This window comes from Bombus impatiens, unplaced genomic scaffold (genome assembly GCF_000188095.3).
Source record: "Bombus impatiens unplaced genomic scaffold, BIMP_2.2 scf_0011, whole genome shotgun sequence".
NCBI classification, from domain to species: domain Eukaryota; kingdom Metazoa; phylum Arthropoda; class Insecta; order Hymenoptera; family Apidae; genus Bombus; species Bombus impatiens.
This window is the reverse complement of record NT_176430.1, coordinates 557,429-571,415: the sequence shown is the minus strand read 5'-3', so window position 1 is coordinate 571,415 and position 13,987 is coordinate 557,429. Positions and strand designations below refer to the sequence as shown.

The window sequence follows — 13,987 nt, the reverse complement described above, 5'->3', positions numbered from 1 at the left end:
GGTCTGGAGTGGATGGGCGTTTGACGAGAGAGCGACGTTAAATTTCGAATAGCATTTTCGCCAATCGTTGTGCGATTTACCAGATCCTCGCACTCTTTCGCTCTCCGTTCTCGTCTTCCTCTCTTTTGCAGTGCGTGGCGCGTGCTGTTTCCGTCTCTCTCCCCGGTGCCACGCTTTTATTCGTCCCCCCTTGCTCTTCTCTTTCGCCAACCCCCCTTCCCACCGCCCCGTTGCCGCCTGTTTCTCGTTGTTGTTTGTCGCTATTATTGATATTTTTCGATATCGAGCGTGACACGACCGGAGACTCGTGTAGATGGATGGCGAAATGCGTGTACCCCGTGCCGTTTTATTATTTTTTTTCTTTTTCCGTCCTCGCTTTTTCGATCACTCTTTGGAAGTAACTCGTCTACGTTGCCAGAAATTTAATTACAGAGACCAAAGATCGTAAGTTGCGTTAAAAACAAATTGGAAGGGCAACTGCGATAAGCAGGTAGTCCAATTTTCCAATATTTCGATAAACCATCGAAAACCAACTCAAAATGAAAATCCATCGAACATTTGCACTTTAGAACATGAAACATATGCCTTCCTTCTTCTTCCAATAAATGCAATTTAAGTATCGGATCTGTCCTTATTGCTCCAAACCCCCCTCCAGTCACTAAACATTAATTACACGTAAATTTTTAATCCCACTCCAACGAATTTGATGAGCTATATAGACCCACGAAGGAACTAAAATTAGAAACTGAAATTGAAAATTGAAGACTCAAATTCCCGGTATCGCAAGAAAAACCATCCCATCTTATATTCTCGATCGAGTTGGCACGTCAGACGTAATAAGCCGGCATGGGACGTCAGCCCGCTAACCATGCGCTAAGGCAAACATCGTTCCTCTATTACCGAACAACATCGTTTCCTACCGTGCATAAATCGTAGTACCCCCATTCATCGGGAAACCTGCAGCGGTGTCTACTTAATAATGCATCAAATACCCTAATCCCAAAGAATAACCACCGATATGTTGTATCTTGGTCGTGTAGTGAATCCGGGGGTAAAAGCGAAGGGAGGGTCTTTAAGCCCGGGCATTAAAAAAAGAATGGCGAAAAAAAGCACAGTTCTACAACTGTAACAACAGAACGTTGTGTCCTGGATATCCTCGTATCCTCAACAGGCTTTCGACGTTTAATCTGCTCGATTCGAATGGTCGTAGAGGAACGAAGACAGAATTGAAAAAGGGATGGAAATAGTATTCGCGAAGGGAGTAGGCTCGAAGGAGGTGGAGCAGCTTAAAAAACGATTCCCATTCAATGTTTCCGTTGGAGGTTAAGCCGTTATTAGTTGGCCAGGGCTCGCGATCCTGGCAGGCAGCTCCTCTTATTGGCTGGCTAGGAAAACAACGATAAAAGGCGATGAGTATTTTATGGGGTACACCGGTACAATAGGACGTCGTGTATGGGCCATTGTTAAAGCATTGTCTGGTTGGAACGCAAGGCAAACCTCTCTTTCTCCGTTCGATTCTGGCTTCTTGGTCGTCGTGAAACGTACGCGGGAACCGTGCCGCTCTATTATTTTATTATTTTCAAACACGTCGCCTTCGCTTCCTCTCTCTTGCTATCCTTTTTGGCTCGGTTAAATTGGGCGTGGCTATATGACTGAAAAAATGTATGTTGCAAACACACGTCGGACCATCAACCCTCTTAGACGCCTGTAAATGATTGGTGTACACCTTTCTTTTCTCTTTTATTCTTTCGAGAGTTAGTTGCGGTTTATCAAGTGCTTGTTTATTTTTAATGGAATTTCATGGTCCATACAATTGGCAACTGTTATATTCTTCGAAAACTTTTCAAGCAGATTTTCTGGATAGAAGTTTTGCTTAGAAGAAGAGAGGGTCTTTTTTTAGTGAAAAAATGATAGCAAGAATATATCTATTCTTTGAGCAGTGGAAGGTAAAATATATATCTAAGCGATTCACACGTACCAAATATCCGTATATTTATATCAGAGGTGTTGAAGCGTGCGTCAACAAGAGGTTGGGCTCCGCCTGGAGCTGTTGAGGAGGGTTTTAGTCGGGGGTGTCAGCTCGAATTATGTATCGCAAGGAATACGACGACTTGAGCAATCCGTCGTGCGAAGATCCGAAACCTTGGGCGTTTCACGGGGAACTCGTCCGTAAAAAAACCCGCTTTTACCTCAGTTTGAATGTTTCGAATTAATGTCACTCAACCTATTAACGGAAAATTTGACGTACTTTACGCACGATTTTATCGGCAACATCTTCATCGAGTTACTTGCCTCAATGAATTTCTTATTGATCGATAAAATGTGTCTTATACTTGTGCAGAGAATTTTCAAGGACTTCCGCCGGAAGCGATACCGGCGTTCTTGCAGAATTTACAAAATTCTGCGAGTTACAGTATCGCGAAACCGATCGCCAGACCAGCGGCGTATCATCCTTATCACAGGCCGAGTCATCAGCCACCTCAGCGTCATTTACCCCCGAATGCGCACCACACGTTGCAACAATTGTTCTACAGGGGACCCTACTTAACAGGTAAATACTTCTCTTTTTACGACTTGTAGATTTATATTTTAATGAGCTACGTTAATCAACTTAGTTACTAGGAGACATATCTTCAATTTTTCTGAACTTCCCACAACGATTTTTCAATTCATTATCACATGAAGAAAATAGATAAAGAACTACTGAAAAGAAAAAAAGACATACAAAGAGAAGGTCTGGAAAAGGTTGTTGCTAATTACCACAATCATTCTAGTCGTTAACCCATTGCAAATACTGGTTAAAAAAGAGCCGCAACGAGCGATGAAGGATGGTGTTAAATTGTTCACAAAAAAATATTGGTCATTATATATTTATTTTGGGATACTCGAGAGAGGAAAAGTTAATAAACAAGCTGGACGCGAGGCGGAAACACAATCTCGATGAACATTTAAAACCGAAACTTCCGCACATGGCGCCAAAGCGTATAAACGCGGGCACGTGCACGGGCACGGGTTTATCGAATATCTTGTTATAGGTAGGCTCGTATGGGACATGGAGTGCATATGAAGTGCAGTGAAAGCACTACCATATTATGTACATGCACCGCCACAAGCAAAATGCACGCATGCAACAAGTGCGTGCAAATATCATCGGCGCAGATAATACTGTCATGCTCAGCTTGGCAATATTGTACAGATACGATCTGGAGATTCAATTGCCCGTTCGTTATTAGATGACTTTGATTCAATTACTATCGAGACCGGGCCTTTAACGTACGAGCAATAAATTTTGCCTATTGACGTTTTTCCAAATTCTGATAGAATGGTTCCACGTTCTAACGAGAAAATTAAAAAAGAAAACACATTGCTTCAATACTAATTGACTCGTATCTGTAAATATGTGGTTGTTCCTTGTGCAGTGCAATTTTGTACTGGTGATAAAAATGTAACGTTAGGTTGTCCCAAAAGTTTCTTTCGTTTTATAAGGAAATAACAGATGTACATTTTTTGTTTTATATTATTTTATTGAATTACGTATGGCCCATTTTTTCCAATAGAATAAAATTGTGTATCTACTATTTCCTTATAAAACGAAAGAAACTTTTCGCACCATCTAATACTTTTGGGGTAAAAACGTCATTTTATGAGCACGATATGGAATTCAATGTTTTATTACTAATTCCAAAATTTGAATGTCAATATCGATGGAAAACTTTCGTGTGCATATAATATTATAATCGTGACAGTCGTGTCTCATTTAAAGTGTTAATGAAATTCCATAATGTTTTATATAACACGTATAATATATTCATGAGAAGTGTCTATAGCGAGCCACTATTTCTACTTTTATATTACTGTGCATTTTACTTACTTTTAATACTTTTAATTAAAATCTATAGAGAATGATTTTAATATATCTGTAATTTTTATAACTTCTTATGTGTTAGATATTTCTATATATTCTTTTCTGTAACTTATAACTTCAATCTCAACATTTAAAATAAAAATCATGTTTCAAGGCAATCTTTCTGAATGTAAAACGTATGTAATCGGTAGTTGCGGGTTCTGGAACTGGAGGTCATCATCCGGGTGCTCCAGGTGGTGGGACAGCGTTTCCAGGTGCGATTCAAGGTGGGCTGGGTGATTTCACGAGCACTGGCCTGGTATTTCCATGGGCAACAAACGCACGTGGAAAACCTCGTCGAGGAATGATGAGAAGAGCGGTTTTCTCGGACCTTCAAAGACGTGGCCTTGAGAAAAGGTTTCAGATACAGAAGTACATCAGCAAGCCGGATCGTAAGAAATTGGCTGAAAAGCTCGGCCTGAAGGATTCCCAGGTAAGGAAATATCTGTTGAAATACTTATTATAAATGAAAATTATTTTCATCATGTGTGAATGATCGATTATAATATTAGAGACACAACAGATTCGTTAATAAGTCAAAGCTCAAATAGTTTCGTGGGTAATAATGATTATACGAGATAATAGCATCAAATATGCCATATTCAGGTAAACTTGCGTGTATTATAATGTACACAGGCTTGTCATGATCAAGCGGTTGCCTTCGCAGCCGCATGAATGAACAACGTGATGCTTAATACCGCGTTTAATGATCTTAATAGCATACTAATTTGCTAATCCAGCTAGCGAAGCGAATAGTTCTTTGTTATTCGGATTCACGCTATACTATTATTAAGAATTAAATAGTTAGTTTCTTTGTAAACTTATTTTATTTGATAACACTGTTTGCAAGGTTAAATCTAATTACCTTGTTTGGAATTTTCTTTAATAACAGTAATTAAAAGATCACGATATATCTATTAAGGCTGTAATACGATCAATCTTATTACATTTTTTTATTTAATTAACGTCATAAATGATTGCATTCGATATTCGCTGATAGCCGAGCGCATAATCAAGAAATTAATCCGTACGAAGACGTAAGGGGACCAGGTTTGTCGTAGAATATAAGGTGCTTAATGACCTTATTAGGGCACTAATTGTCGCTTTAACGAAGTACGAAACCTGGTCCCAACGGAGCATTTAATTCAGCGACGAAGCCACTGCTCTCACCCTCCAACGATTCCATTCACTGAATTGATGGAGACTAATGCTCAGGTTTCGTCGAGCCAACTCTCACGTGGTATCTACATACATCGGGCCTTCAAACTTTACCATATGCATCTACTTTACATAAAAGATATACAACATGCGCATAACACAAGTCTGGAATGAAAGAAAGAGCATTACTAGTCCCGTGTACCAACAACTTTACGGGCTATTTGAACTCCTTGCAAACATTTCGATCGTAACGGTTATCCCATTAAACCGATTTAATACATTTCTGAGTCATTAGCGGCAAAGTAATCAAAAAGCGATTCTAACAATCGTAGCACGTTTATAGCGTCACCATTGTACAAGCATCGAAAGCCCGATTCTTCCTCTTATAGGGGTTATTAATTTACCTACTAATAATAGAATTATTTCTAACAAAACATTAAACTTAAAGTCATATTATACTACTGTGGGTATTTATTCTTTTTCTAAGTCGTATCTTTAATTTATGTATCGAGCTGTCATAAGGAATTTATTTTTTCAATACATACTTTGTAATTTGACAAAACAGTATGTATACTTACTTCATTCACATATTTTCTAATAACTTTGCATTTACACAATTTTTATGGATCGTTTCATTGAAGGACAAAGTGAACAAACCAGCACGATACATTTTTCTGCACAACTATTTTGTTCTAAACTATGGCGATCTTTCTCGTATATCGAATTTGCGCATCGAGTTTTTAACAGTATCTACTCCTCTAACACACTTTTTCTATTTTCTACAAACCGACGCATAAATTATATTAATAAGCTATATATATTACAATCAAATAAGAATAACAAATTCATTCACATGAAATGCTATTATTTTCATATAATATCTACCTGTAATCAAAGAGTAATTTATATATTCTATCTCTCTGTATATCTTATATCTGTGTCAAAAATCTTACGTATCTATCATCAAAAAATTTAAACACACGTCTAAATTCCTTCACTAACTTTCATAATATCCTACGAAATGAATATGTAACCATCACCATAGTGAAACCAACTAGCGAGCCAACGAAACAGGCGAACTAAATTTATTACCGACTCAATGGTTAAACGCAATTAGAAACGAAGTGTCCAAAGGCGCGTAATATTTTCTGTCCTATTCTAACGTGAAAATCGTGAAGTTTAAAGTTGTGGGCGGTGATCACGCGGAGGTGATCACGCGAGATATCATCACCTCGCGTCGGTAGTGTACATAGGAGAAAGAGCCGCGGCTGCACATGGTGCTAGAAGCATATAATACCCCCGGTTTGGGGTTAATCGGGCGATGCCAGTTCATTAGCTGCACACGTATATCGACGCGTGGGGTCGTGTGCAACACACCAACGTAGCTTCGCCGTCGCTAGTAGGCCAGAGCTTCGTTGTGGCGACGCAAATGAAACTAAACGATGCCCAGAAAATGGCATAGTAAGTTAGTTTCATTTGATTTCATGAGCATAGTTTGCCGATCCGCTCGGATAACCGGGGGATGCGTGCGGCGATGTTCCCGCTAATTTTGTTTCCTACTCGGTCAATGAATTCCGCCGTCATCGTGCTTCCTTCTATCATGTCGGATAATTATAACATGCATTTCCTCGATCGTCGCTTCATCGCGGAAAGTTATTATACCTGATACGTGTCAGTTACTTTGTTCTGTAAATTTAACTTGCTTTTGCACGTTTAGCGTTGTTAGTCATTTTCGAACCGTTCATTTGTTCTCTGTGAGTGAAAGTTTGTTATAGAGTGGTATAATTTATCGTTCTTTGAGTAATTCTGTGTCGAATTGGATTTCAGGTTGGACAATGTTAGAAGATGGATTGAATCGTTATCGTGTTGTAATATGACAATAAGTATAATTCAGAAGTTACTCTTCTCGATGCATCTGGTCCCTGAAGCAAATCTGCGATAATCATGACGCTCGAATTCTTACATCGGCATTCATCCTTTATCAAAATTGCTCGTTTCAATTTCAAACAGTATATCGTAAAAGTCTCAGCTAAATCGAACAATTACAATTTATGCACATAGAGTTCTCGCGCTATATCGAAGAAATGGAACGAATAAATTGCCATCTATAACTTTGCAAAAATCAGGAAAGATATTATCCCGGAGAAACCTCTGTTTTATCTATCTTCAGATATTCTAATTAGTTCAATCGTCTAGTTGTAATTAAGCTACTCTATTCAAACCCGTCTGATTCGATCAGTTGAAGAGATAGCTATGAGCAAATTCAACCACGTGCATTGATCTTTCTCGGATAAAAGGTGTTCCGTTTGTATTCGCCACATATAGCCAGGTTAGGATGATACATTTTGCATAGCTACGAGCATATGGCAGTATGTAGATGAAGCGCAAATAACGGTAAGAGATAACCATTGGTTAGCAACGGATTGAATAGACGGAGATAAAGTTGGCAGTAAGAGAAAGAGAACGTAGAAGGAGAGAAAGGGCACGGAAGGATATATTCTCATGTATAATTCACACCTCGAGCGCCATGCCTCCACTGCCATTGGTTGAAGCCCACTCTGCCTGTGGTTTTACGAGAAAATCTAAAGACCACGCATACTCCTGCACAGAAACCTGCACACACACACAAAGATACACGTATACGTATATATGTATGCCAGTAGATATATACATATACTTTAGAGTTGCAGTAAATTGACGGTTCTTGCGACTTCGCATATACAAAGAGTCCTCTCTCTCTCTCTTTCGTCGCTTTCTTCAGGTTCTTCTTCTTCTCCTTCTTCCGCTTTAGTTCGAACAACTAGTAGTACCAGCGTGAAGATACAAGGATCTCTCTTCTTTTACGAGCAAAGGCTCCCGCATATCGAACGAGATTTCACGAGCTATCCCAATAAAATTGTTAAAGGGTTGAAATATCATCGGTCAGCAGAATCGACAACCCTGTTTAGCGAAGGAAAATCGTTGGAAGTGACGTTACCTAATTGTAGCGATATATCTTTGGAGCTTCCATTTTGTGTTTTTCATTGAAATTTTTGTGTCCGGAGAGCACATTTTTGTTAATTTTCAGACTTTCAGTCAGTCGGTGAGTAAAAAGAGCTATTTTAATAAGAAGTAGCTGGCGGCATTTTAGTTTTGCGGAGGATTTGAGTTTTGTGACATTGACCACGAATATTGAAAGTGACAATGTTATTTTTGGAACAATAAAACGTAATTCGATCGTAAATGTTTCTATCGTTACGTAGGAAACAGGAGAAAGAAAAGAACAATCTCCAAGTTGTTGGAGGGTATGTTGAGTGTTGTGCGATTTGAGGAGCATGGGCTTTGCGCACTTGGCTGCTATCTAATATCACGGTTCACCACACGAACACCCATAAAAGCGATTATTGTCCGATGATGGCTTTCTCTTCCCTCTCGAGTTCCTCTTTTCTGTTTCTCTTAATAATGTTCGACTATAAGCAGCAGATGCTGGATTCCCTGATCTCTTGCAACGAGTTCTTTTCTAATCACTACTTTTCAACTTAATTTACCAATTATTAATTAAATCTACTTTCGCTTGATACGAAGATCTCTGTAAAACGTTCAAATGGGAATTTGATTTGATTTTACTACACTCTTTGAATCATTTTCGACTCTATTATATTTGTCCGATGTTAACAAATATTTTAAATTTGAAGAAAATCCTTATTGGTATTCCGGATGTTTGAATGTTACGTTAAACATCTTCTTAAAGCATTACAAATCCAATTATTTTCTCTTGCTGAAATGAGAGCAAGATTGAAATATAAGAATTGGAAGATCGCGGCAGGGTTAAAGTATAAAATTGAAGCACAAAATGAATCAATCCGTGTATCAAGGTTAGAAAAGGGAATAATTAAATTTGTTCCAAATTTTTCCACGAAAATTGTATCTGTAAATAAATAAAAACGATATTTAAAAGAAATGAATCTTGAAGAAAGACGAAGTCTCTCGTTGTATCGTGGAGGCATCTTTTTGGATTAAGTTCCGTCCTTTGTCGTATCTGTAATCATACCGGTTTTATGAATCTTTCGTGAGATTTAATTAAAGACTTGCGGTGTACGGGTGGATGATAATAATAAAGCTTTTCCAAGGGGTAGGTTTGTACTTTGAGAAGTAGCGCGGTGCAGAGAGGGTTGGGGATAGAGAGAAGAGAAGGCAAGGTGCCGTTTCACTCAGGTTCGAGTCTTCACTACAGTTTATGACGAGGGTGGGTTTAAGAGGGACGTCGAGGGTTAAAGGGGGTTGACTAAAGTAATTAGTGATGGTGAGTGAACTCACCCTTCTCCGACCGTATTCACGTCTTTGTTCCTCTCGATTCGTTTAACGACAGGAAAATGTTCATCTATCGCCGGCCTTTTTATAGAAAAATTAAATACTTAAGAATTTACCTAGTACTTCCTCTTTTTCTTCCCATTTCCATATTGCTTGGCTGTGGCTACAGCGACAATATTTAATTTACAACTCTTTCCGGTCAATTTACATTATCGAATTTTGTCTTCCAACATCGTCGCTGTGAAAAAAAATTCCAGAATCCTGCTCAACATTTTTTTCGTCACCGTAGCGTTTAAAATGTATCATACTTCCCTTTTAATTTTATTGTTTGTCCGTGAAGATATAAAATTCCGAAAAGTTTAGTAGGATTGATCAGACGATAAACAACGAATGAAAGAGTTTGAGTCCTGTCACGAAGTAACATTGTAGGTACAGCATCATGTCAAAACCGTCCGTATCGCCTCCGGGCAAGATTCATCAACGCGTCGACCTTAAATTAAGCGGAATTAAGAGCAGCAGGCACTTTTGTGCTTAAGACGTTTCCGTCGGGCAAGCGGAAGCGTAGGAAAAAGTAAAGAGAGGGTCCGGAGGGCTTGTTATCTTTTTAATAATCAAAACCGACGGCATCGCGTCGGTTCTTCTTTCTTACAAGATACTAGACCTGTCAGAGTCACGTCGCCAATATTAATTCATGATGTAAAGAATAATTTTTAATCTCGTCGAAAATCAAATTAAGAACGAACCTGCTTCTATTTATTTCTATACGCTGCATTTATTATTTTTTGCTTATTTTATAGTTACATATCTTTTCTAAGAATTTATCATACTTCGGTACCAGATAATTAATTATTTGATTATGGTTGGTTCGCCCCGTTACCATTTAATGAAAATTATTGCATTATTTACAAGATTAATTGAGACGTAAGAAGTACCAGTTGGAAGTATTTATTAAAGCATTCGGATTATTAATTTATTTTAGTAAAGTAATTGCGAGAATGTGGGGGAATGAGGAAAAACAGAATACACGGTGTTAGTTGAAGATCTCACAACGCAAAATGCTAAATTAAAAAGCACCCTCCATCTTTTCCATTTCTTTATCTCCAAAATAAGGAGACTACTACTCTTCTGATGATCGAGACGTCTTGAAGATTTAACGAATTATAAAGGTCGCGCGAAGAATAGCTCGCATTCGGTGCTACTGACAGCTTATTTAATCCTCAGGGAAAAACGAGTTTCTCCTTCTCACTGTACATTTAGTCTTCGATTTTTAATTTGATCCAAAACAATAGCCCCTTGTCGATATTATATCTCACTCAGAAATATTTTTATTTTTCTAGATAGATAATAAACTTAATATTATTTTTAAAACAGAATTACAAAAAGAAATTGAAAGAATAGAAGAGAGAGTTGTTTAAATTAATTTGTTCTTCCATGTTTATATCTCGACGTTTGGATGGGTTCGCGCGGAAAATAGAAGCAGCTTGCCCTTTCCCATGAAACTGACACTGACACGTTAGATAGATCGACCATTAGGCTTGCATTTCACCCAAATATAGAGTTTCCTGAATTCCGTCGGTCAAATCAATTTGTAGCCATTAGGACTGCTCTTGGATCGAGTTTACTTTGAACAACCTTTTCCTAGAACAATCGGTCACTGTTCTCTGTAGAAGGACCATCCTACTATTTACACAGTAGTCGATCTTTTACCCCGATCAGTAAACGTACAATCTTGATCGTTTGTCTCGTTTGATGAAGAATGCTACTACAGATATTTCATGTAGTTCATTGTTGGAAAAATATACGATACATCCCTTGCAATTAATTTCACGTTTTCGAGAATATCGATGAAAGTTCTTACGAAAGTATTCAAAAAAATATCCCCGAACGCATATCCTTCATTTTCGTACCCCCGAATTTCGCGAAATCGTGTTCTTTTCTTTACAGCAGTCTTTAGAAGTAAATGAATTTTAGAAACAAGTGAATAGACAACAGTTATGAAATCAATTCTTTTTCACTGTATTAAAATAAAATGATAAAAATGCATCATGTTACACTTTTAATCTTTTTAATCAGATCATTCTTCGGTCGTAAAATCCCTCTAGGAAAACTCAGTAGCAAAAACAAATTAATTCATTTGATTTCTTTCAAACGTGGAATTTCTAATCTCTCGGACACTGCCGTGACACTTGAATTTTTCATGCCCTAATTTCATTGTAGTTCCAACCAAGAAAAACAATTCTAACGTTTCAAGACAATCTTAAGATCGAGCTACGAGAATACTGCGTATCAATTCTTTCACATTCTTGGTTCAAATTTAGGAAATTTTCTGAAATATAAAATCTAATGGAAAATCTAAAATCTAACGGAAAAATGCGAGTCGAGCGAAGACGAGCCGAAGGACGATTAAAGAGTAAAGATTCTACTTCATCTTGTTTCTGATATTTTGTAAGACGCTGCGCCGTTGATCTCTTCTCCGGGAGATTTCAGAGAGGATCAAAAATTGAGCGAGAGATCACGGAAGTTGGTCATAACGTTACCCTAAACTTGCCGCGGTACAGTCTGCGATGGATATTAAAAACAAAGGCCGCCTCTTACAGGGCATAACATGAATATAACGTCGCGCAATATCTTACGGCTTAAGCTGTTCGGCTTAGCCCGCGGACCTTCATGCATTATGGATTTTACTTTGAGAAAGCGCCGGCTACCCCCGACGCCAGACGAACTAAGAAACCATGAATATACAATACCGCGGTATGCATATAGATTCATCCTTTTGTGAATCAACTTTAATCACTTTCTACGAAACCGCAGTATCCGCCTCGCGACCGATAAGATCGCCGAAGATCGAATAGAGTCTCGATAGATTCTTGTTTTCTCTTCATCCCTCTTGCTCGTCGTTAAGTTCCATGGAATCATTAGGTTCGTCTTCGCCATTATTTTCTCTATCGATTTCGATAAAAGCGGTTTGCACGTTTTTTAATCGCTTTGTGTGTCACTTGATTATTTATTACAAGATTTTTTCAGAATGAGTACTTTTTTCGTGATGGTATTGTTAATCCTGGTTTCAATGCTGCACATTCATGGAAAGTTTGAGAACCTCTTATTTGTGACGACTTTCGAGCATTATCTGGATAATTAATAGGAATTCTGAAGGAGGATAGTTCAACCAGCTAATTTAATGACGTAGTTTAAAGTAGTTTAAGTTTGAACAGTTCCTTTGATATTTGGTACACTTCAGTTTGTTTACATTGTACAATCTTTTACGATTCCTTGTTTTTAAGTATATTTTAGTATATTCTTTAGTAGAACGGATATTGTGTTTGAACATTGCAATACAATTATTGTTCGAAAAAATGTCTCAAATTGAACTTGCTCTGTTTTGAGAAAGGCATTTTACGTAGGGCACAAATTTTATGGAACTACCTATATTCGTTTAGCTGATAATAGTTAATTTAGCTTTGCCTATCTAGCAACACTGTTCCGAACGCGCAATTAATTAAAATAATTCTCCGTCGTGTTAAAATTCTTTAGGAAGATAGCAGGACGACCGTTTCACTCTCCCTGTCATATAACTTTCAAAACGGCCTTCAAACATCTTCACATGTCGCAATCGAATGCGTTTGATATCGCTGGCGCGACATTTCGCCCGGAAATATCGCTTCCCATTCGTGCCAGGTCGTAGCCATTCACAGCTGTACCGCGTTATACCACTGGCACGCAGACGAATTCCAAATTCGCAGCTCGTGTCCCAAGTAAAAGCAGCCGCGGTCGACGTTGATTTCCGGTTACGCTCCCCTTTTGCGCCCACCCTTCGTGAAAATTGCTCCGCCCGTGTCTATAAAATCAGACAGCCTTATAAATAGGAGAACCCGACATTTTTGTCGAGTAAATTTCTCCAAATCTTATGAAGAATGGAATTTACTTTTTATTAAAGCAACTGGGAAAGTTACTTTCTTTCTAAATACACAAAAGTATAACTACGTTTAGTACGCGTTTTATACAACTCTGCTATACTATCATATCGAAATCAAACTCATTGTTATCGTTCGGTAATAGACGATCGCAATGATTTACATATTTCCAAATTTAATCTATACTTTGCATCTTACGTGGTAAAGATGATTGACGATTTTTACGGTGTAAAATATAAAATGAGACAAAATACTCGAGAAATTAGTAATTCAAACTAATACTAACCTAAACTATTGTTGTTATTAATGTGCCAGTGATATCGAACGAGAGTAAAAATTCGACGTGGCAAATAATTTACGCGTTATGCTCCAACTTAATCGACATCGGTCTTTGAAACTAATTACTATCACAATTGTATCCCATAAAAGAGGGACTAATTAAACGTGGCATAGATTCAAGGATAAATGGATTAACACTATCGTTTATCAGTGGGTGGCTGGCTCGATTAAAGCATCACCGATGAAACGCGGGCCGCCGATATAAATCCGGAGGGTTGGATTCCCTCCCCACCCCCAACCATTAAGAGCCGACTTCCTTTCCATACATCAGCCAACCCTTCGGCCGCAGAATCGCGCCGTGGTAGCTTTGTGCCGTACCTCTTCCTCCTCTTCTCCTCCTTTTTTCTCCTGTTTCACCCACTCGCCCCTCCGCTGACCGCACCAT

General features: G+C 38.3%; 1 protein-coding gene across 1 annotated transcript in view; it reads left to right on the top strand.

Annotated features, from left to right (window-relative positions):
* Nucleotides 1-13,987, top strand: part of LOC100745232 — a 27,240-nt gene that overhangs the window by 3,588 nt on the left and 9,665 nt on the right. The window contains exons 2-3 of the mRNA XM_003484466.4: nucleotides 2,342-2,551; nucleotides 4,057-4,337. Coding sequence (XP_003484514.2) covers nucleotides 2,342-2,551; nucleotides 4,057-4,337 — 491 coding nt within the window. The remainder of the gene's footprint in view (nucleotides 1-2,341; nucleotides 2,552-4,056; nucleotides 4,338-13,987) is intronic.